Source organism: Numida meleagris, chromosome 5 (assembly GCF_002078875.1).
Source record: "Numida meleagris isolate 19003 breed g44 Domestic line chromosome 5, NumMel1.0, whole genome shotgun sequence".
Taxonomy (NCBI): domain Eukaryota; kingdom Metazoa; phylum Chordata; class Aves; order Galliformes; family Numididae; genus Numida; species Numida meleagris.
In genome coordinates, this window is record NC_034413.1 from 18,052,637 (window position 1) to 18,077,819 (window position 25,183).

A 25,183-nucleotide genomic window follows, 5' to 3' on the forward strand; every position below is an offset into this window, starting at 1 on the left:
AGCTGTGAAGGTTTGTTACTTAGCTACATGTATTTTCTTCACTTTATTGAAAGAAAAAGTAAATAAATAATGTGTTGATTCAGCTGTCCTCGTATAAAGTCTTGTCTGTATTGCTGATCACCCTAGTTATTTGTTGCTCTGAATTCTGCATTTCTGTCCTATCTCCTGTTAACAGAGGCTGATTTGCTGACATGATTGATGTTCTTGGTGGAATTCTTCCAACTTCCATAAAGTCAGGATTTAATCTCTGGAGACCATATGCAAAAGCCATTGACTCGTCCTTAGTTTTTGTACTGTTTCAGTATTCATTTCCACCCAATCCTTTTCTGTGTTGGCATTTTGTTGGCATTGTTGACTGCTGTTATATTCTGAAGACAGAAAAGATCTGGTAAGATCTCCTTTTCAAGAAGCACTACTGCTGAATACAGAACTAAAACAGATGCCCCTGTCAGAATGGGGCTGATCATTTTGCTTTTCATGCCCCTGTGGAAGATTTTCCCTTTATTATCTATGGCCATACAGTCTTATTTTTTTCTTTAGTAACTTCTTTAAATAAAAAGTTAAAATGATCATCCTAAGCTAGCATAAATCTGTAGGATTTTGTTTTCAGCCTGTTTTCCTACTCAGAAAAGATTAGTATAAGAGGAGGCAAAGTATCAAAAATTTAAAGAATTTAAATATCCTGAGTGCTTGTCTTCCCTCAAAAAGATTTCTGTAATCAATTCTCATTTGTGGGCATAAGCTATTGTGACAGACACAGTAGAGAAGGTGGGAACATGATGTATGCATATCCCACTGATCAATATCAGTATACTGGATCGCATCAGCTATTAGGTAGACAGATACATGCTGAGTTCTTGTTCTGCTCCTGTATCAGGGACACACTTAATGAGTGATATATAGGAAAGAAAAACAGAACACGTTAAATTTCTGCTTCCTTTTTTCCCCCCTGCATTTTCTTTCTTTTCCTGTTGATATCTGTGTGTCGATATATGTGTGGTGCTGTACTCTCCCTGTCCCCGCTGTATGGATGGAAAGTAACCAGAGCCAGCGAGATTCACTCCTATAAGTAACAGATCCTAAGCATTCTTTGCATGACTCAGTGCCAGAATATCTTGCAGATGAACAATGCAGTATTTCTTAGTTTAGCAGTTTCTGAAACTTGTTTATTTGTGACTCGTAGGAACTCAGCAATCTCAGTTCCCTTAAAGTTAGTAAATATGTTGATCTTTCAAGTACAGCACCCTGACTGTGGCTATGAAGTAAATGACTACAGATTTTTAGACTACGGGAGTAAGTACATTTAAAGCATATTAAATCCCCAATGCTTAGGGATTTTTCAGTGTTTATCCCTGTGCAAACAAGAGAATTTGACAGTGAGAAATGATGGGGCTTGAGGCACTGTTTCTCAGACAGGACTGTTGGCAAAGGCAGGTGCTCAGGAATGATGTGCTGCCAGGGCTTCTCCTCTGCCTGCTCCTGGGTAGCCTCCTCAGGGCACGCATGGCGAAGACCCACGTGAGACCAGCTGCAGTCTTAGCTTACACATCTTTCCTCTTAAAGCAGTGTTTTCCATCACTTGGTTTGGTTTACTTCTGGAAGGACAGCAGAATGTATTGCTTCTTCTTAGATATTACTCCTTGTGTACTCTCTCACCTTACAAACTATGTTTGCTAAAAACAGTGTGTTTAAAACTCTCCAGAACATCACAGCTCAGACTTTTATAAGGATCTTGCTCTAACTGGTGTGTGGCTGTGTAACTTTAATGAGTTCTGTGGGACCTAATTCTTCATTTAGCTAAATTTGCATGTTTTTTTATGAAATGCTGTGGGTCAGAATAACTTGCAATTTGCACAATTAAAAATGAGAAGATGAAATCTGAAGCAAAACCATGCCGGTATGTAATGAGTGGGTATTACTAAACAGGGCTGATACTTGCTGGTACTCTTTCAAAAGGCTTTTTGTCATGTTATTTTGGCCATGTTATGTTAAATGTTACTAAAAATACCCTCAGTGCTTTCCCAGTGTCACTTCGGGAGATTCCACAGGATTAGCAAACTGTGCAACCAAGTACAAGGGACATGTGATAGCATGCAGTCTGTTCCTTCAGTAGATAGCTGAACGTGCAAGTTGTGTAGACACTGAGAAAGTCCGGCTCCACTGAGAGTTATCTGGGCTGCAGGCTTCCGATGTCTGTTGGCAGCTTGAGAAATTCCAAATTACTAGTTGCGTAGAGGGAGTTTTAATCTGTGAATGTTTAAAATAGTCAATTGCTTTGGCATATTGACATGTGTAGTGTACCACGAGAATTCCAGCAGTTGCTTTCAATGCATTTACTCTACAAAAGACAGAATGTTATTCCTGTTAATCTGTTCATAATTGCTGGCTTCCTTGTTCGTATCCTTCTTTCTGCTGTTAAATACGTTAAATGGTTTGAAATGGCATTTTCACACAGGTAAGCTTAATGCATACTGCTTCCATTACCAAGAAAGGTGTATGGTTTTGAATAGCATCCTTTATAGTTCATGTAATCTGTTCACCAAGGGAAGGATTCATTTTTACGTGTTGCATCCCGTAGGTGTGCATCTATTTTAGGTTGTCTGGCAACATCGAGGTATGAACTTCCATACAACATCTTAGATGCCAAACTCTTAGCAGTTTACTTTTTGTTACAAATTGGGCACATGGCACATGAATATGTAAGTGTGCAAATGGATGCAATGTAAGTGAAATGCACCAGGTTGATGGTCTTGTGCAGAAAGGAAAACTTGCACTTGCAGGCCCCAGCTCAGCATCAGTAATGTCTGGAGGTAGATACTGCACACAAGCAGAGATGCAAGGCTGAGATACAGTTACTGTTCTTTGATTAGATGCCATTACACATCCTTGTGTGACTCTTCTAGCTGCATGATCATTGATGAACCTTGATGATGTATGATGGTATTTTGTGGGTAAAAGATTGAAAGGAGAAAGGTCCAAGAAGTTTGCAAAGCACTGGCTGGTATATTGCTCTTCCATGAGGGCCTCGTGGCTGCCAAAGAAATAAAGACCACATTCACTTGATATGATGCTAAATAGCATTTCCTGCTGAAATAATGAAATGTTGGGTTCTGTCAGTGACAGAACCATTGTAATTTAACAATCCAATGGTGCTGAGAGATGAAGAAAGTAACTGACAAAGCCATTTCCCATTTTTCCCCCTCATATAAGTCACTCTGTGCAATTAAGTGCATGTGCTGATACTGTCAACAATAACAACCTCCCTGCCTGAACTAAAAGCATATGTTCTTTTCACTTTCTACATTTCAGGTATAGAATTGCAGTGCAAGATTTGCATAAGCGCTGAGAAGAGGTTGTTTAGAAATCTGATCACAGTTATGAAACCCGAAACAATGCCTGGGTGTGTGTGGTTGCATGTCTGCAGAGCAGCCAAGCATTTGTGCTCTCACTGTGGGGCACAGAGGAAGAACCGAGTTTCACTCCACACTGTCTTGCGGCTGCACTGTGGCAGCTCAGTCCTGAGTAGTGTAGAAACAAAATCCAAACCATTTCACCAGGGTATTTTTCTCCTCCTTCCATCCTGGCAAGGACATGCAAGTCATGTTTCTTTAGGTGCCCTTTTGCTAAGGATGTGTTATCTCTATAGCTGAGTTTGGAGACAGGGTGGTGTACTACCTTGGTTTTGTGAGTGCACGAGAGCACTTTTGGCTGCCAGAATTGCTGTCAAGGGACTGACAGTACCTCTGGCTCAGGCAACAGGAACCAGTGTTCTGGGGTTCACGTGGCTGTGAGAGTTACAGAACTGTTGCACTTGGTGGAAAAGGGGTATCTTATGGTAGGGAAGTAAGGGTGAAATAACTTGAAGAATTGAATATGGAAGATTAAGGGGAATGGGAGCGTGGAAGAGAGGCGGCAACTGGGAGATCTCGACAAGGGGAGAGCCATTATGTGAGAGTAACTGAGGAGTGGTGGCTGAACAGAAAAGAGCTAGCAAGGTGGAGAAGACATGCTGGAGAGCTCTTCAAGGAGCAGCTGATGCAGCTGCTGAAGGAAGGAGAGAGTTCTGCTACCACAGTAGAGAGCAAATTCAAAGGATGAGGAAAGAAAGTTGGGAGAGGGATTCAAGCAGAGGCAAGCAAGTGCATCCAGAATTTAGAAACACGTGTGCTACAGCAGGAACTGGTAGCAGGTTTTCTTGTTTTTAAATCGTTTCCCCCCTCCTGCCTTCCATGTTGTTTGCCTAAGCCAGGATCTGACAGGACGTCAGAGCAGCAGCTGGCAGCAAATGACTAGGGGAAAGTTAAGCCCTGTTGCACTTAGAAGCTTTTACTATCTGTATTTTTTTATTATTTTTTTTTTAAGTGCCTGCCCAGTGATTCTAGTTGAGTAGGATGAATTTTGAAAGGTAGGATTCCCATTATCCCATGCAGAAAGACTGACCTGCTAAAGGAGAACCGTGCTTGCTTTAAGTGGTGGTAATTGTGTGGTCCATGCTGACAGATGTTGCATTTGTCTTGACCTCTCCATTGAAGTGCAAAGTCTAATGCTTTTGCAAAAGGGAAGGAGAGCTTGTTTAGAGCTGTAATTATCGGACCAGAATATGTCTTACTGTGCAATAAGAACATACTGGAAATAGTCTCTGAGCACCTTTATTTATTGGGTATTAGGAGTACTGTAATGGAGGCTTTGCCTTTCCACTCCCAAATCAATGTCAATTTGTGAATGATCTAGAAGATTCCATGATAAATGTACTGGTGATGGATATAGTGTGAAAAGTGAGCTTTTGTTTGTTTGCATTGTGTCTGCCATTAGGATGCATCTATTCCAGTAGCTTTCCTTCCGTGACTTTACAGTTCTTTTCTAGCTTCATGACTGGAAAGCATATGGTATCCTTAATGAATTGCAGCATCAGAAACACCAAGTGCTGTCTTTATTTAATGTCTTCCACAATGTTTTTATTCTCTTAAGTATAGATTTTTATTATTTAATTGTATGAGAGAATTAAATGGCACAGCTAGACCTCATGAAGTACATAGGTTGCTCCATAAGTAATGCCTTCTATTTTTTGCCATGGAAACTACAACAGATACAAGGAGCACAATAACGCTATTTGATAGAGCAAAGTCTTAGCTATGAAACACTATTTTTCAGCATAGCCATCACCATTAGGTATTCATTTTCACCAGCGATGAATGAGAACCTGCATGCCACATTTATAACAATCTGCGCCAGTGGCAGTGACCCACTGTCACAGTCATCACTGCTGAAACGCACCACCCCCCCCATCACTGTGCTCACATCCACTGTTTGGTCTCCATAAGTGCTCAGCAAGTGTCAGGGGATGTCAATCGGTGCCATTTTTTCCTCACAGAGGAACTCAGTGGCACACCTCTATGGCCATACCACCAACATCTGCCTCTAATGTTATGGGTGAACATAATAAAATAGGAGGCATTACTTTTGGAGCAGCCCTCATATGTTACTTAGAGGTGTTTCTGTTGCTGTTTATTGATTGAAAAATAGTTTTTTTTGTCCTTTACAGAAGTTGGCAAAAAAGCATGATAAGTGATTTCAGCAAGGATGCTACTTGAGCGGTCACAGTGAACTGGAAATTGCTGTTGCACAATGAAACTCAGTTTTTTATCTGTTTTCCACCCACCACATTTTAGAGCCTGCATGTAAGCAGAGACTTGAAGCTGCTGTTTCAGAAGAATGTCTCTGATTAGGAAGCATGCAAAGACAGGGTTGATTGGTGACCAAAGGCTGAAGCAATTTTAACTAGGTAATGGGAGTTGCTTGGTAGTTGGAAAGGCCAACCAAACTGAAAAAAGTATGTGTGTGTATTTGCAAATCTGTTTTGGATCTAGTGGTGGCTGTTGTGTCAGTTGTCACTTCTTGCACATGGGCCGGAGCTGATGCTCTTCCTGTCTGTCAGTTTGGCTGCCTAGGGCGGTGGCGGAGTCAGCATCCCAGGAGATGTTCAAGAAACATGGAGATGAGGCACATGGTTAGTGGGTATGGTGGGGATACGTTGGTAGCTGGACTAGATGACTTCTGTGTTTTTTTCCAGCCTTAAATGATTTTGTGATTCTATGGCTCAAGTAGCCCTTATGAGGACAAAATTTGGCCAGTCTGGGCCAAGACTTCAGTAAATTTCCTGTTGGCTTTATGGACATACCAGTTTTATGTGGTAAAGGAGCAGGAATATAAAAAAGCATTTATGTGGCTGAGTAATTTAGAAATATCACACATACTTTAATATGTATGTGCACGCTCTCTGTATATACGGAGTATTTTTTAAGAGCACTTTTTGCTTAGAAGTGATCACTCTTTCAGTAACAAACTCAGCTGTTCACAATCGTGTACTGACTGGAACCTCTGATAGGTACATTCCTAACAGCAGATCAATAAAGATGATATGAGCATCTGTCTCCCTCATGCTGCTGGCATCCACCAGATAAGATCACAGCCCTGGGAGCAGGAAGACTAGTTTCTGTGGTGTGGCTGAGAGTGTATTTGCTCTGAGTTGTGTAAATACAGCTCTTGTCCTCCAGCCTCTTCACAGTTATTGAATTTTAGCACATCCTTTTCAACACAGGTATCTGCATAAGTTCAGTCATGCTGCCTCGCAGGCATGTTCTTCAGCTAGACAGCAGTACTGGGAAGTGTTGAGTTAATGTGAAGAACCTCTGCTCTATTTAACTTTGTCTTTAGGAATTTCACCTTTGATGTCTAGGGCTGCATTTGGGACTGCCATCTGCGTGGGGCTGTGTGCTGCTTCAGGCGGGCTCCTTGCCTGCAGGTCTCTCTCCTCACCACCATTTCCCTTGTCCCACAGAGCCGAGCTTTGTTTACCTCCCACACATCCCTGCAAGGCCCGGCGAGCACAGCCCGCTTCCCCCACACCTCACACATCCGCAGTGACAAGTCGCTGTTCTTGCCAACTTGTGTTGCTCTCTCTTCGTCATAGCTTAAGAACACGTCCCTGCCCCCTTTTTTCTTTCTGCTGTATTCTATAGCTTCAATGAACTTTTTCCTGTTGCTATAGTTACAGTGTCTTTGATGAAATTAGCTGGGTCCTTCCCTTACGGTTGGAGTCGATTCTTGGCCAGGCTTTTTTTGGCAGTAGCCCAGCCCAGTGTTAGTCATCACAGAAGCATCGTGCCCATAATTTTTGGGGGTCTTTAGGTGTTTGTTTCTCTTTCAGGAATACTAATATCTACGTAATAAAAGCTCATAGTCATCTCTAAAATCAAACTCGGCCTTGTAGGAGACAAATCTGGCATTCAAGTCGAAGATAATTTGGCTATTCCAGGCCTTACATAGATCCTCGCAAATTTTTATTTGGCCATCGGTCAGAATTTGTGGGGGTTTCTTTGCCACTTCTTTCTTTGCCTCCATTCTCTTGAAAGGCTATTTCACTGCCTTTTAGGTACTCAAACTCCTACATAGAGAGGATTTCAGAACACCATATTTGCTTTCTCAAATTTTTAAAGGAGGAAGTGCGATTCATATCCAGAAGCCCAGGCAGTGCCCATGACTGTGTTAGAAGGAAGAGCCTGTCTGCTTTTGTAAGCATATGCTGAAATTTTTCCTTGCCGCCTTTTTTCTCAGCACAGAGTTCTCAAGCTGCTCAAGGAGTGTGCTGAAAGAAGGAATGTATGGAGGCACAGGGATCCCAAAGTGTGGGTGTGGTACCTAGGTGCCCAGCCGCCAAGGCTGCCTTGATGTGGGCTTTGGTAGCTGAAGATCACTTGGATTGTAACAAACCATAGATTGTAAACCAAGAGCTTTATATCTAAGTTGATCTAGAAGTAATTGCAAGTTGGTAGCTGTTTTTTTTTTTTTCTTTCTTTCTTTTACGTCCCCATTTGTTACGTATGCAGGTCTTCTGTTCTCAGGCTCTGTATGATCAGTTGGTGCCAACAAGAACTAGAAGAGGGTGCTATCAAAGCATCTCTGTTATGCTGCTGAAATGCCAGATGGAAGGGTGCACTTCTAGAAGCTCTTGCCCAGCAAGGAGCACATAGGAAAAAGTAGTAAATATGCCCTGTTTCAGGTATTTAAGTCTCGAACAAATTTGTTTCCCAGCTTCGCAGACATAGAGAAGTGGTGCTATAGATATGTAATAAAACATTATGACTTGCTCTGTTCAAAATACTTTCTAGAAGAATGTGTTTCCTGTTGGATTTTATTCAGAAAAGCAAACAAGTGTTTGCAGATAAGTTTCTAGCTTCTTACCAGTGGAACTTTCCTGTCCATTAGCATTTATGGCACATTGATATTCAGAAAGCAGGAGCCAATAAATCATGGTGAAACCTACAGTTTATTTCAGTAGTAGTTAAGATTGTCATCCTCATCAGTCAGGATTTGCATACTGAAAAAGTAGCAGAAACATTCATCACTGATTTCAGTTTCAGGAATTTCAGCTTTTCTATTTCCATCCTGTGTGATATTTCCAGTTTAATTCTGAGTTCTGTGGTAGGTAGGAAGTTGCTCAGTAACTCTGCTTCGTTTCCTGAAATGACATACATGTAGTTATTCAGAATTGTTTCAGGACATCACTGGGATACTTTTCTTTACATCACTGTTTCCTTTAAGCAAGAGCTTTGAGTTTTAGTGGCTGGATGTTTGCCTTTAGATGTCAGTGAGGCAGCGCTGAGAAATAACCTTTCCAAAACAGATGGCATCTGAGGAAAGGGCTTTGCAGTACTGATAGAGAGGTCGTTGTTCTAGTATTTCTCGGTTTGTACTTGTCTTGCCTATTTGATTTTCAGCAATGTAATATGTAGTTAAGCAAACAAAACAACTTAGTAAATATGGCAAATCAAACTGGTGCCAATAGAAGCAACATCCCCAAAAGTCACAGCTCTAAGATGTTATCCATACCTGACCAGCTTTAAAATACTCTCATAACTGATGTACTCCTGCAATAATCTTATTCTTCCTCTTTCAGAATGAGAAGGCTTTGGGGCATTCTGTGAGCCGCTCTAGTAACATCTCAAAGGTATGTTCTTCGATATAACTCAGTCTTTGATAAATTTGGGGGATAATGGGATTTATTTCATTTCAAATTTGAAGTGATAGACATCACAGTGTGACCAGTAGAAAATGCTGCTTATGGCTGTCTGTAATTGATAGTCACTTTGCTGAAACATTAGAATTCTTTGCTGTTATGCAGATTGTCTTTACAGGTCAAATGAAATGGAAGCTACAGTAGGTTTTCTCTTTCACACTGTCAGCCTCCTTAGCTTGATAGGAGCAAGATAGATGACAGATGCCTGAGATTTTATCTTGGGAAAAGATACATGAAGCTATTTGTGCCTATCTCCAACAAAGGAAACAGTGGCTGCTCTTTGTGGCTTATATTGGCACAGACAACTTTCACTTTGGATCAGAAAGACAAGATTGCTGGACACCTTAAATAACAAGTAGGGCAACTGTCCAGTGCTTAAGGCATTGACCAAGCTGAAGGTGGTATTATCATGGAGCAATGCAGCATTATGTTTTGTATTCAGCTTCAGAAAACATGTATTCACACAAAGGGTTTTGAAGTAAACATAATATGAGTACAACTTCTGATTCATACTCTTCCAAAACAGGACTGTGCCTATTCCTTTTTGCCCTTGCTCCTCTCTTCCTAGGGCTCCTTCTTGGATTTCCAGGCATTGTTCAAAAGAAATGACAATTTTTATCGAGTATCATTGTACTTTTCCCAGAGTGTGCAAAATTCAACACAAGATGCCTTTCTGCAGCAGCTGTTTCATTCCTGTTCCCTCTGTTGATCTCACAGAGGAGCCCTATCCCAGCAGAAGCAGCATACATAAAGCCGGCTGCACAGTTCATTCTTAATTCATCAAGAGCTGATGGTGCAATGGGAAGGACCTGGCTCTCTGGCAGAGCTCTCCCTGGGAGTGCTGGCAAATGAGACACCAAGATTTGCATTCTTCTTGAAACACTAAAATGTTCAAAGTGGTTGCTGTGTGTTGCAAAAGCTAAAGTTCTCAAGGGGAGCAAAAGTCAGCTTTGCCAGTTCAACCTGGGAGAATTGTTGGTTCCAAACATGAGTTTCCCAGAGGTACAAATGTACTTATGACCCTCTGTCACCTGCATCTGATCCACTCTGTGCTCCTGCTTCGTTCTGGAGATTGCTCCTAGCAAGGGCAAGAGGTGGAAGTCCCTCTGGTGAAATTAGTCAGTGATTTGCCTCATTCATCTGCATGCTGCCTTGTGCATCGAGACAATTCAGCACTAAGCTGCAACAATTATTTTGCAGCCCACCAGTGGGATGGCTGTCATAAGCAATTTGTAGGGCAAACCAGGAAAGATTATAGTTAGCAGGATGCTGCGTGGAAGCTTGAGTACATGGAAACTGTCATTCATTATGAAGTTTAATAGGAAAGTGCCTTTTATGTCTATCTAGAATAGTGTAACAACCTGGCCATCAAGGCAAGTTGAATGCATGTAAAGGAAAATGTAAGGAAATGCTTGGCTGTCTCTATAGCCCTTTCTGCAGTCCTCAAAGCTTTCTGACACTGCACTGTTCTAAGAGGAGCTATTTAACTGAAGTTGAGTTTAATCAGTTGTGTGCTGCTTTTCCAGATATGCTGGTGTGTGTGTGTTTACAGAAGCAATGATCACACTTTCTACAAATGACTGTGGCAGCTACTTTTTTTCCACTCAAATCTAGCTTACAGTATAGCTGCTACAAATGCTTGGTGCTGGCACTTGATTCAAAGCCCTTTCTGGTGCTGATATGTCATTATGAACCTGCTGTGATTATTACTGTGTGTCTTTCCACTGTTCTCGGTTGTACAGTACAACGTGAGTGGAAAGGATTGAGTCAGAACTCGGCCTCTAGCCAAGAGAGAATGGTGTGTTACTCAGTGTGACTAAGGAAAGGAGCTGATGCCGTAGGGCTCAAAGTGGTCAAGGAGGGAGGCAGGCAGATGGTACCACTAAAATGAGATCAGCTGGTGAAGGTAGCAGGACCTCTCTGAGCATAGACCCCAAGTGCTGGGGCCATGTGGAGCAAAAGGGGCAAGAAGAGCAGTCCTCCAAGAGCAGATGCTAAGTGAGGCTAAAGAGATGCTGGTACATGTGGCCAGGCCAAGAAATAAGAATGTGAACATTTGGCTAGGGATGAAGGCCAGCAGCAGCAGAAAAAGAAGGGAATAAGATGGAGGAGGATCTTTGTGTGATGCTATTAGGTTTTGTGCAGTCTGTTGCGCACTGGGGGATGTGGCATTCCTCCAGGCCCTTCTCTGCTTTTTCGGTGAGTATATTTCAAACACTCCTTTTAAATCTGCTCCACAAAAACATGCTTGAATTTATGAAATCTTTCCTATATTTGTTTTGAAATTTAAAAAAAAAAAAAGTGTTGGAGGGAGATTGAACTGATTTAGCCGTAGGACTCAGACAAGGCTTAGTTCCAAACACCCTGTTCAAGAGCACTGACACTGATTGGAACATTCCTGACTGGCACACAGCTATACAGGCTGGATTCGCATCTCAGCTCTGTGCCCTAAGCCAGCATTTTTACCAAGAAGCCACCATTCGTTAGTAAGTGCCTTCATCATACAAGCCATACAGAAATAATTAACCTTAATAAGCTTCATCCTCTCCATATAGATAAAATTGACCCGAAAGCACAGCTAGTGCCTGAGAGTAGCAAAAAAGAGGATTTTCACAGTATTGATAATTCACATCCTCTGCTCTTAAATAAAGAAATTTTGCTAACAAGCAAATTAAATGGGATACTGACAAAGCTAGTCTGTAAACAGTTATCGTCAAATTAGTGATATTGTTTAGCATTAAAGTGTCTAGTAAACTGATGATGTGATATAGGGAAATATCTTTAGGTCATCTGTGTACTGTTCCTGTCATCTGGTTTTTCTGGAGGGCTGATTTTAGTGTTCAGGGGAAGTACCTTTTAGTCTTATTTTCGTAGCCCTCTGAGAGGTAAACTTTGAAAATGCTGATACTGAGATCGTAGCAAAGAAATCAAAAGTGCACTCCTAAAAAAAATGTAAATTATTTGTGTTTTCTGGAGGCCTGCACAGCTTTATCTTTTGAGCAAGAGCACACTGTAAAGTATTAAATTATTCTTGGACTGAATGGCAGCCAGCGCAGATGCAAAGTGGTAGCCTAAGCTTGCTATGAAATTTAAAATCCATTTAGGCTGTTCATCAGCTTGGAACAGATTTAAAAAAGCATATGAATACACACATCCACTGTTGCCTGAAGCTTTGATGGATTCAGTGAGCATTCGCCCATAGAAAAGCTGTCCAGGTTTTTTAGTTGCTGAGCTGAGCTGTCCTGTAGTTTATCAGATGACTAGGGCTCATTGCAAAGGTCTGCTGCTCAGAGATGCCCTGCCCCAGGTACATGAATCTGAAGGGAAGGGGAATAGGGAAAGAGAAGTTGCTTAAACAAAGTAAATTCTGAAATGACTGAGATGCTCAGGAAAAGCAGGGCTGCATAGTGTGAAGAAGAAGAGATGCATTTTTCCTCACTGAGAAAGGCAGGTGAGCCTGTGCCAGGGCACAGTGTGATAGTGAGGACTTTCACTCCTAGTTTCTAGATGTAATTTTGATTACAGTCATACACGTTGTGCAGAGATTGGAACAAAGTTCTACAAGGAGCCAGCTGCCAGTTCCTGTCAAATTGTTGCCAGAATTATTTGATGGAGTTGATCATCCTGAAAATATCAGATACATCTTTCCCGCATCTTCATAAACAGTGTTTCCTCCTACATCCTATACCTACATTTCATCATTGTTGAATGGAAAAATGCTCTGTTAATCTAAGATGCTAATACTATGGAGCATTTGGGACAAACTTAGGAACCCTTTTTTCTTTGGCAGTCAGATGGGTTTTAGCAAGCAGTCACTGGTGAGCTGCTGTGATCTTCTTTTTCCCCCCAGCATTTTTTCTTGCCACTCTCCATTCTAATAATGCATCATATTTCAGGCAAAGAAACTTGATATTAATGAACACTGGAAGACAACGTGGCACACATCCAGTAGGGAGGAATTGCATGGGCTAGAATTTACTGATATTTGATCCTGCCATGCTGCTATTTAGAAAAAGCCTGCCAGTTGGGGCTGTCTGCACTTCATGATGTCCAGTATGCTTATAGGTGGTCTCCTTGGCCATCTCAAGTGCCTGCTTGGCCACACAACTAGTTGCTGTCATTGCCCCGTTGTTCCCGGGCATGCTGGTCCAGCTGGAGGCCTGCTTTGGAGACCACAGATAATCACTGGAGGCCACAGCTGCTGTTTCCAGCTCTTGCTGGAAACATAAAAACACAAATACGTTGTATCCTTGTGAAGGTGGACAGCTGGAGCAGGAGAATAGCATGGAGTGGCCCACAGCTAGCAGTTGTGTGGTGTGCAAAATGTTGTCCCCTTCTTGAAGAACATTAGTCACATTCCCTGTGTCTCTTTGTAGGTGTTCAAGTACCTGAAGAATTGCCAGGTTAGCTATGGAGTGCCCCACAGTGGCACTTAGTGCTTCTTTTCACCAAGTCCCCACCTCTGCTTTCTCTCCTGACTTTGCTGACTGTTCCTAGATCCTGCCAGGGGACAGATGTAGGGTGGTTGGTCCTGGTTTCCATGGTGTAAACTAAGGAGGGCTTTCACTGCCTCTGGAAATGCACTGTGTGAGATAAGTGTCTGTCATGTCCATGTCTAGCAGCAGCCTTGCCTTTTTAATACATGTTCAAGTGGGATCTGTGCGAGACAGATAAAATAGCTTTTCAGTAATGAGTTCTTCTGAAATACAGTGTGATAACCATCCCTCTGTCTTTTCTCTGTGGTTCTACCACATTCATTGTTGTGATGTGTTAATGCCAGCAGAGATGAATCCAATTCAAACAGAACTCCCAGCGGCCCATCGCAGACTACAGCACTGTGATCTGTGTGCTGAAAAGCATCACAGCCTCTGGGTCATTGGGGTGGGCTAGATCCCTGGCTATATTTGGAGGATAGGTGACTCCAAAGCAGTGGTGGGAGATGGCTCCTCTTAGCCAACACCTGCAGTGATTACCTGTGTCTCTTCAAGCCCTCTGAGAGTCTGCTTCTAGTTGGAGTTGGCTCAGCAGAGGCAGTCACTGTGCTCCTATTGTTCTTACAGGAAGGGAGCAGACACAGACTGCTGCAATGTTCTGTACACACCTTGTACCATCAGTCTTTTTGACAGCACGTGCAACTACCTTCTTAAGCTTTTTCTTGCACTTTTTTTTTTAAGTTCAGCAAAAGTGAGTAGTTTTGAAATGGGTTCATCACAGTGTAAAATAAAGGCAAACCCATAATCAAAATTCCAGGTTGAAATGTGGGTTGTGGTGTGTTTAGCTGCGTGCTCTATTGTTACATGTGTATTTTTTTTAAGCTCATTGTGCTGCAGTTCCTCCTGAGTAAATGGCTTAAAACTGTGCTGCTGTCTCCAACTCTTTGTCTGCCTTAATGTCAGTTGAATGCCAAAGGAGAGGTGTGCTCTATTATAAAATGTGTATAGTGCAGAGTATGTTAGTTGCCAGGTCCTCAGCTGAGACTTCTAGATGTTTTTGTAGCCCAGATATTAGGGCCACAGTGTTGGTCCTATTTATGTGGCACCTAGAAATGGTAAAGTTTGCAGGTGTTGAGGAAAACCTTTCTTCACTTCCTTCAGACTTCCCATCAGTGGAGGAAATGTGATAAAGTTGTTAAAATGTCTCAGGACCTGTTCTTTAAAATGATGTGTAATTACTTGTATCGAAGTGCAGCTCCGGGTAAGACAACCGAAAATATACCCAGAAGCACCATCTCAGATGAGCAGGTTATTATGGAATATACTCAAGCCAATTACATGTTCACTATGGTTCACTTCAAAGATTATATTATTTTCTGAGGCAAGGTGGGTGTTTTTGTTTGCGGGTGTGCTGCAGGTAGTCACCGGTAGGTCATTGGAAAAGACCAAGTTCTTTTACCAAGTGATCACAGTTAGCAGAGTAGGACAAGAATGAGAACAACCAGCTACGCCAGCATAAACACACATTCATATATGTAGGATATAAATCCTGATGGCAGCACTATAGAGACCTGCAGGCTTCCAGGGATTGCTGCCTTCAGAATTACTGTGATTATGCAGGAGCCAGAGGGGAGGGCCACACTGTGACCTCACTGAATTGCATTAGATGGGAATGTCAGTGGAAACAATTAACTAACTATTGACCTTTAGTTCCGAGCTATTTTAGGCCACTAGTCTGGCTGTACAGTGTAATTCACTAGCTTGTAGCTCCTGGGACTTCTTGTTGGAGATGATAGTCACCTGGAGTGAAGGGCATGAGTATCCACAGAGATTCAGCAAGTGATTCTGAGGTTAGAAGGGCCGAATTCAAGCTTAGGATGTCTGTCAGATAATGAACATAGCAGAAACCCCCTATGATAAGGACTGCTTTAAAACCTATGACTGCTGTCAACATCATAAGAAGCTGGTTTACCCAAAGGTGCTACTACTTGTGAGGCTGCTACTGGAGCATTAAGGATGGTGGTAAAGGCTTTGATTGCTCGTTTTCCTGGCCTCTTTGGAGCTGAGCCTTGCATGGGAGAACAGTCAGGACTCCAAGTGAGCTGGATCTACCTCTCTGCTGCATTCAACCATCACATCACCTCTTTGTCATATTTTGGCCCTAGGCTGCCAGTGTTTCTTCCTTTCTTCTTTTTGTGGCTTTTTTGCTTGTTGGGCTCTGGGCAGCAGCTTGCATTTTACTGCACTCTTCTCTTGTTGATGAGCTGTGTCTCACCGTTAGAGGCTCATTGCTGTAACGGGCTGATGTCCTCTGGCAAATGCAGCTAGGGAAATGACTGACATTAAACAAGCTCGGGAAAATAGGTGCTTTGTTCTCTCTCACCTCAGTATCCTATCTAATCTGCAGTGCAGCTGTGTAAATAGTTTCACAAGCAAAAGCATGGGAGGAACAGAGAGTGGGAGGTATGAGAAGAGGTACGTTGACCCATGGCTGTTAGTGGTAGCCACAGCTGACATCAGCTTCAGCTGAGGATGGGGCACAACTTCCTCCACCATTTTATTCTTCCACATCGTGGTGCCTTTCCATATGTGTTAACTGGTGTTCATTTTTTGGTTGCATTTGCATTTACTCTAAAGATGGCATAAAAGACCTCTATATACAAGAAACAGGAAGGTGAGAGGAAAAGGAAAGTTGCTTCAGATGTATTTTTTTTTATTTTTTTTACTTCTATGCAAGCTGTCCTGAGCCGTGCTGGCATCTAGACACAGTGATTTTGAAATACAAATGCAATTTCACCATTTCTTCCTCGTCCCAGCTTTTTGATGTTCCAAGCAGTGAGACTTTGACATGCTGTCTTGGTGCCAGGCAGTTGGATCAAGAAACCAGTGATGTGGGTTCAGAAGGAAATTTTGATTCATTGAATCTAGTCAGCTGCTATTAGACTGTCACATTGTATGCACGTCTGTCTTTTTTGGAATGCTTCATTTCTAAAGTGAAGCAGTAAAGAAAGCGGATTCTTTATAAGCAGAATACCTTCTGTGATTTGCTCATAACAGAAAACCTGAGACAGGTATATTAATTGATTTGTGACTGCAGTTCCAGCAATATATGGCTCTGTTTCCATGGCAGAATATAACGTGTTTTTTAAATGGTTCAATATTTTGTTTTTAAGAGATTGCTAAATATGTCTTTTTAAATAATTCATTACTTAAGTCATATTAATTTTCATTTGCATAATTATAGCAGCAGATTATAGTGTCAGCTCTTTCACTAACCTGTCTTTCTTTTTAAAAAAGTAATTACTGCACTCTTCCAAAGAGATGGGATTTAGTCAGAGATGTGCCTGCTTTTAGGATAGGTTAAACATCAAGAGGAAGAATTCCAAATAATAGCTGAATTCACATCACTGTATGATCAGTCCAATGTAATTAGCATGCACAAGTGGTGTAAAATGTAGGGACAGTGTGCTTTCCAGGGTAAAGCCCAAACCGATCTTTACGTGTTTAATTTGTTTTGTCAGTCGTGACACTGTTCAGTTTACTTTCTGGAGCAAAGTTATCCTGTTTTTTATTCTGTATACAAACCTAACTGTTGGGGATGAGAAACAAGCCACAGTGCGTTGCCGCAGGTCGAGAGGCGTGTGTTTGAGTCTCGCCCTTGGCCCCTGCCGGCCCAGCTGTAAGTGGATACCTGGTTTTTCTTACTGATGCACCTGAGACATCCCGATGCAATGCCAGGCACATTGCTCTCTTCACTGCTGTTGGAGCACCTTCGTGGTTTGCAGGCTTTGCTTGGACGATCAAAGAAACAAAAACCTTTGTTTGAAGTGGGAAATGGGAGCGATGCTTCGCAGCAGTGAGTGAGCTGCGCAGCACATCCAACAGCTGTGGAGCATGGGAGAAATGAGTTTAGAGATTTTCTGACCATTAAGGGGTTATCAGCACGTGTCTCCTCACCAAAACCTTTGGGAAGTGTTCCGAAGTTTCAGTTTGTAACTCATAGCATACAGCAGCAAAAAGGCCTGTGATAGTAGGCCGTCGAGACAGTTACTACCATATTGACTGGAGTTTTGTCTTTTAAGTGCTGAATAAAGCAAGAGCTTAGCTTTTTTATTTCAGCTGAATTCTGAATTCTACACCTATTCGATTTCACGCTGTGTTCTTGTTGGTCCCATGAGTGTGGCTGGCTTTCCTGCAAGGAGATGGAGGGCCCTGTCTAGGTAGGAGCAGGGTGAAAGGCCTCGTGAAGTACAAAGAGTACTTCAGGGAAGGGTCTGTTTTGGCTGATGGTACTCATGTGCATATGCTAGTACTGAAACTACCTCCCCTATAAATAGTCTCTGAGTTGATGAATTACTGATGGTAGAGTCTTGTGGAAAAAAAAAAACAAGCCCCTCCCTAATCTCTTGTCATTGTTGTAAATTGAAGGATTAGCTATTAGGTGGTAGCTAAATTGTGACTAGTCTGTATACACACCTCCATCTAATTATGCTAATTACTGTAGCATTGCTCATTTCCTGAGCTATTGTTCTGTGCAATGTCTGACAGCTGGCAGGTTCCGCTCCAGAGATGGCTGCATCTGACCTTGGGGAAAAATATTTCTGTTCTGATCTCTGTTTTTCCAAGGATGAGGTTGTGACAACCTTCCTTCTTAGCACTTGACAATGACACCTCACTTTCTTGCAACTAGCCCTTGAATATCTGATGTAGAGTGACATCTGACTCCATATGCTGTGTTCAACCCTGAAGGTGACTGCTGTGCCTACGAAACTCTTTCAACTTCTGACTTCTGACTTGCTTTTTTTTTTTGTATGTTTTTTTTCCCTTTGTTTTTATGTTACTGCAGGCTGGAAGTCCAACCTCTATCACAGCTCCTCATAGCTTCTCTCGGGCTTCTGTTACACCATCCAACCAGGACATCTGCAGGTAAATTGCCCTGTTTGCATAGCTACAGTGAGGCTTGTGCAAGGTTCGATTTAAGAAAAACCAAAACTGAAAAAGCATGTGTATGGGGAAGTAAGCAATGTGGGCTTCTGAAGCATCCCATTTGTTTGACTTGACTGCTGTCTAACACTGCTTCATTGAATCCCACTGACTGGCCCGCTACGTTCGCCATTCCCACACTAGCTGTAATTCTCATTTCTTCACTTTTAATTATATGTGTTCTCTTATGTAATTGTTTTTTTACTTTCTGTGCTTTTTATTCCACTGTTCTGCATGCAGTTCCAGTGCAGTGTTTTCTGAATGTTGTCATCACAGTCCAGTGCAGTCTGCTGTTGTCTTGAAAAATCCTCACTGCCAGAGCTCTCTGACACAAGGGGTCACTGTGACAGTAATCTGTCAGGACACGTTACATGCAGCAAAGAGAAACTCCCGTGGGCAGGATCGGGGCCAGGCGCTCAGGTCTGCTAAGAATGTAAAGCCCACCCGCACTCTGAAATTCTCCAAGTCCCTCAATGACGTGGACCAGAAGGCACAGAGCACCAGTGAGTGCTTTGACTACGTGGAGCGAACATGCTCAGAAGGCAAACTGACCCCGACTCAAGAGCAGTGTTTGAGGATTAACAAATTTCATCTTAAAGAGAGGAAATCGCTGAATCTCAGGCCTCTTTCTTTTAGCAATTCTAAACACTCCTACATCCCTTCCCTTTCCATCTATTCGAGTGCATCAGGAGGAGCAGAGAACCGCAGTGCTGTACATATCCCCTTGCTGGAGGACAGAGTGGACCATGACACCACAAGAAGCAAAAAACTGCTGCGTTACCTATTTTCCTTCTCCCACACCTCCAGCACCAGCAGCCTGCATAAGTTCCACGAACTGGAGAGCTATTCCAGTCACTTCCAAGCTGAGAAATCCTCCAGCATGCTGGTGGAAAGCACAGACTTCTGCTCTGAGGATATGGGAGATGATGACGTCTTTGAGGACAGCACCTCAATGAAACTGAGAACAAAAGAGCAGCGGGCACCGCTATGTTCAGTTGAGAAGGACAGTGACCTTGACTGCCCTTCCCCCCTCTCAGAAAAATTTCCCCCTCTCTCCCCGGTGTCTGCATCGGGGGATACCTGCAGGTTGGTGTATCGGAGAACTGCCTACCTTCGAGCCCTCCTGTGTGCAGTGGTGACCGTTCTGCTTTCCCTGCCTTTGTGCTGTTTGTCTTTTCTTTCACCCTGTCACCTTGCTTTAATATGTGCAATGTGAAGCATGCAACCTTCTCTTTACTTTCCTGCACTTAACAAGTCTACTAAGCAAAAGCATTTCCTTGGGAGTCAAATGAATTCTTTTGCAATTTGTTTCAGATTTGGGGTTCTGATATGGTATTTTTCTTTCATCCTTGCCCAAACTGGGAATATCATGAGAGAATCAGCTACACATATTAAAAACGAAGCTGAAAATTTCTTAGCTTTCAATGAGCAATATGTTTTCCAGACAGCCACTGCTGAGTTGTTTCAGAGGGTGGGCAATGAGGAGGAAGAGAATGCTTGAACATTGGTTCTGAGATCTGGTCAGTATAGCCCAAGATTGTTTTTTAACCTTTACCTCCCTGTTTCTGGATGGTTAAGATGGAAGGGAGAACTAAGCTTTTGGTTTTAGTTATTAGTGAGTAGTGCAAGGTCCAAATAGGATGGGATGTCCTTGTTCCAGCTACAGAGGATTAACTATATACATAGGTGAAAGGAACGTGCAGCTCTGGACTGTCTTAATGGTGAATTGTCTGCAGGCCTGCCCCATCCCAGCTCTGGAATAAGTCTGGGGAGCGGGAGATGCCAAGTACAGGAGTAACTGTCACATCCTTCTACCAAGCATTTTCCTGTCTTAATCTTTCTCCTCTTTGACGCTGCTTTCTGAAGCTGGCTTTGTTACTACCTGCCAGTAATTTTTTATTCCCTCAATACCTTGTTACCAGCAAAATCTAGTTCCTTACTGGCTTGTCATCAACAAGATGCTCTTTTAATCCACCCACTCTTTCAGTCCCATGTGCCAGCTATCAGCAAGGTCACAAGAGGCAAGATGCTACACATCAGTGAGAGATTTCAGTAATCAACAGGGATGGCAGCATGCCAGGATGTGCTTCACATATGCTTAGTAACTTATATTCATTCCCTGAGCTCCTTACCATCCCCCTTTCAGTTCCTGACCTCTTCCACATGGTTAGAAGGACTTAGTTATGTTTGATGCAGCCCAAGTGCTGTGCATAAATTGAGGCTGGAAATCAAATGCCAGCACCTGGTAGTAGCACTGTATCAGGTGTCCTTGCTGTCTGGAGTTAGATGGTGAGGGAAACTGGGAATTTTGCAGAGCTGTTGCTTCCTTAGCAACTCTTGCAAAGTAGGAATTGGAAGAGCAAAGCCATTAGTCCTTTTAGAGTAGGTGTATTTGGGGAAAATGGATGCTATATCTTTTCAGTGTGGTTCTGTCTCTTAGCATTTGGCACTAGAAGTAATCATTTCCCTTGTGCAAAATTCAGACTGAATTAACTCTCCATGATACTGGGTTGGGCTGTTCCACAGTTCCTTTGGGAATTTTGTTTCATCTTCTGTGTTAAATCGTAATTCATGAGTAAGTGTACCTCTCTGTGCATATTTTGTCTTGGGAAGTGCTGTCTGATCTGTTTAAATGCTGTTTTCAGTTAAGTGCTATTGTTCTAGTAGATGAAGGATTGTCATTTCTCACACATTTTTTTGGGGTACTGAATTTCTGTCAGGCTTTGTGTGTCCGCCTCATCTGTTAGAAGGCAGCTGTCTAGTTAGCAATGTCTGTGTTCAATTATTTTGTGTGTGTGTATGTGCTTGTGTAGCAAGGGAGTTCTTTAGTTTTAGCTCCTTTATGGAATGCATTCCTTTGATATGTATGTCTTAGGATCCTCAACAGACAGCCGTGTGTGATCACAGATATTACATGCCTCTTCCACGTGCTTTCAGCTTCCTCTTCTCCTAATGAGCAGCTTTGCTTCTGATTCAGGATATGTCACTGTGAAGGAGATGATGAGAGCCCTTTGATTACCCCCTGTCACTGCACGGGAAGTCTTCATTTTGTGCACCAAGCTTGCCTGCAGCAGTGGATCAAGAGCTCAGATACACGATGCTGTGAACTCTGCAAGTATGAGTTCATCATGGAGACAAAGCTGAAGCCTTTGCGAAAGGTAGGCTTTGTTAAACGTACATCCATGCTGAAAAGAGGCTGTCATTGCCAGCAGTCCCACAGAACAAATTTGGTGGCTCCTTAGTAATTTTGGTCAGTTTTGTGTAGGTGCTGAAGGATTTCAGTTGTTTAACGCTCAGCCTCGCAAATTCAACATCAGTGGAGTCCAGCTCTGAGAGGTGGTGTTTTCCTGCTCTAACCATTGTCACGATAATTCTGCTTCAAGAATTCATCAACCGCCCAAGCGAGAAATGAGTCTCAGTCCTTCCTCTCTTTACACTGCCCTACATCTAACAGGAGAAAAAAATATAGATTTAGTACAGCCCAGCAGCGCTCTCTGTAAATATACGCATGTACACTCACGCTCGTACATATGTGCATGCGGCAGCCTGATTTTTTCACAGTTGCTCTTCAGAGCTGATGCACAAAGGCATTTGCTTTGCAGTTATCCATGCTGTTTCTTTGGAAATACTGAGTTCTGTATTACTGCTGTCTGCTTTGGTTTCCCATACCAAGATCCACATAGCTTTTAAATTCTCTTGAAAATATTAAGATCTCCATTTAGTTTAAACTTCCTTTAAATCATACTTTCTGAATGTAAAGTGATTGAAATTTCAGCTTTTTTTTTTTTTTTTAAGGAGCATACCTATTTTAGTGTAAGTAGAAGAATGTTCACTAATAAATGTTGTCACTTTTACCTTTTCTTAGATTACGTATGACTAGGTTTTAGTACTTTGGGTTGCTAGAATCTGTTTTTGTTTTATAAACAAATCTCCTTTCCTGAGTCTGGTGATTTAAAGTTTAGATATCTAAATGCTTTGTGTATTGTAAAACCAGTTTTGTGCTTGTATTCTTTTTGTTCTCCCACATCTTCTGGGCTTTCAAATTCAATTGGTCGTTACCATCAGGATTCTGAGGTGAAAGTCACTGGTATTCTTACCACAGACAAATCTTGCTATGGAAGAGGTTAATAGCAATAACCTGTCTGGAACTAGAATAACTGAGAAACATTCAAATATGATAATCCTAAATCACAAAGGATGGGGAGTCCAGAGTGCAGCCATCTGAAAGGTGCTATGAGAACTTGTCTGACTTCTAAAAGTGACTCTAACAGAAAACAGAGCAGATTTCAAACGCTCTGTTGGTTTTGATTATTTTTTTTTCTTAATGGAGATCTGCAGTCCACAAAGTATATAGCAGAGGATGTTCTGTTGACAGGACAACCTCTGCTTTGGACTGCAGCGAAGCATTGCCATCTAAGAGCTGTAGCTTTTTCCTTGGTAGCCTCTTAGCACAGAGCATAGTAGCTTTGAGCTGTGGTAATGGCTGCCACAAGCTCTGTTATCTGCACAGACAGCTCTGCACAGCCCATCTGTAGGACTTGAAAGAAACTGGAGGAGCCCAATATAAAGAGTTGCCACAGGTGATGGTTAGCTGCTGACTTTTCTGTGCTCGCCCTGCCTGGAGTGGGCGGGAAGCATTTCCTGCGTATTGGTACATGGTGAGAAAAAGCTGTTGGTCACCTTCAGAAATGACTCATTTGGCATCATTAGTTATATCTGAACAGGTCATCCATGGGAGAGAGGCCAGATGCCAGGAGTGGGGGCTGAGCCATAAGTAGAAGGATAAGAAGGAATTTACCTTTCAAATATGTCTGAAGAATCCCTTAGAAGTTCAGCAGCCACCAGAAGACAAGCTGTATCTTCAGCTCATCCTTTATCGTATCCTGTCAGTCAGGACAAAACAGTCTGGAACTGGTGATTATGAACAGGATGGGACAAATAATAGGGTTTGTGCTCGTCTGCAGGCTAGAAATGGAATTTCACATCCTCAGCATCTCAAAAATGTGTTGTATCACTGCATATTGGCCTGTGATATGTTCAAATGCTAAGTTACAAAGGGAAGACAGTGAGGAACAAATCGCATCACGGTACAAGTGAAAGTGAGGGGAGACAAGAGATGGAGGCTCCACTTTATAATTCAAATACTAGAAAGAAAATGAAGTAAAACCTGAAGATTATGTGGATTTAATAAAAATACCGTCTTTTTTAATTGTGAAATGTTGCTTGCTGTCTCATTAGAATAATGCAGCAGGGACCTCTGGATTCTAGTTTCCTCTCTGGGCTAGGACAGGGTAAAGTTAGTAGAATAGCTTCTCTGCTATGCACTCCTATCTTTGGAAAGATGAAGTGGTATGGGATGGTTTGGCAGCTGCGATGCCAGCATATAATAAGAGAAGTAAGAGTCCAGTGGAAAAGCTCTAGCTGGAAAACAGAAAAGAGGAATACAGTCAAAATGCAAGTCCTTGTGGCCCTGTAAGAGCACTCACGCATGCTTACATTTTGACAAAATCAATGAATTAAGTTGTACTTTCTGGAGAAATTAAAAACGATCGTTTAAATGCAAAATCCAGTTCCTATTTAAAACATATCATCCAAAGCAAAAGTTTTTTCCAGTATTTTTGTATCAATAATTGAAAGTGTGTAGTTTTCTAGCATGACATGAGTCTAGTATATCATTGCTGGAAGTCTTCTGTTCTTCTGCCATTATGAGATTTAGATGTCCACTGATACAGAAATGTGGCTTGGACTTACCAAAGAGATCGCTTGTTGGCAAGACAGAGAATATCACAAAATCTGTGTTTTGTGGTTCAACCATTCTTGTATTTGCAGCAGTGGTAACAATAATTCAACCTGATGAGTGATCTCATTAAGGTCATCCTCATTATCTTCCACACTTTTCCTCCTTTTCAAAGTCAACTTCTTCTGCAAGTTATTCTAGGTAACACCAAATGCACCTCTCTAGAACACATGGGTATATATGAGAAGCTTATGTGCCCCTGTATGTATTGTGTGGAAATACAAGGAAAGCTTGTCTTAACACTGTTCCAAGCAAATATGATGAGGGATGTGTAACACACCTACAAAAGTTTTCTCCATACAGATAAATTGCTTTGGAAACAAACAAACAACAACAAAAACCCAAGAAAAGAAAACCAACAATTTCCTGGTGCTGCTGGTAAAAAAGTAAAGAAAAGCTGATTCTGAAAAATTCCCTGTGTATTTGAAGCACCTGTAGTAACTGTCTACTTTCTTTGTATCCTTTCTAAATGGCAGTGACCTGACGTTGTGGTTTCTCCTGGGGCTGTACAAACATTACTGATAGGTGCGGGTCTGGGGGTTTAATTTCCTGTGTCCTCTCACTTAGAAAAGTTGTCATTCCAGTTCTGCTGTGTACTCTTAGGGCACAAGTTGAAGTGTACTTGAAACACTGAAAATAAAATCTGTGTTGCTGCTCTAAGTAGCGCTAAATATACGCTAAGATTGAATGAAACTTCCAGAGGTGGGAGGTGAGAACTAAACAGCTTTGAGCTGAGTGCTAAACAGCTCTCACTGCACACTAGGGGACTGTGACAGCTCACAGTGAGATGCCGTACACATACTGGACGATTGGATCGTGTACCACTCCTACTGCAGTGTGTTATTGAATGCCTGCCTGAGCAATGGCACCTTTTTGCCCTTTGTGATGCTCATT

At 42.2% G+C, this 25,183-nt stretch overlaps 1 protein-coding gene across 9 annotated transcripts in view; it reads left to right on the forward strand.

Annotated features, from left to right (window-relative positions):
* The window catches only part of MARCH8 (membrane associated ring-CH-type finger 8), an 86,097-nt gene that overhangs the window by 53,465 nt on the left and 7,449 nt on the right, over nucleotides 1-25,183 (forward strand). For 7 of the 9 annotated variants that reach the window (XM_021397646.1, XM_021397649.1, XM_021397652.1 and 4 more), the window contains 4 exons: nucleotides 8,957-9,007; nucleotides 18,356-18,435; nucleotides 18,733-19,578; nucleotides 21,470-21,650. In XM_021397646.1, coding sequence (XP_021253321.1) covers nucleotides 8,957-9,007; nucleotides 18,356-18,435; nucleotides 18,733-19,578; nucleotides 21,470-21,650 — 1,158 coding nt within the window. The remainder of the gene's footprint in view (nucleotides 1-8,956; nucleotides 9,008-18,355; nucleotides 18,436-18,732; nucleotides 19,579-21,469; nucleotides 21,651-25,183) is intronic. The other 2 variants (XM_021397653.1, XM_021397654.1) reach the window with 2 other exon arrangements.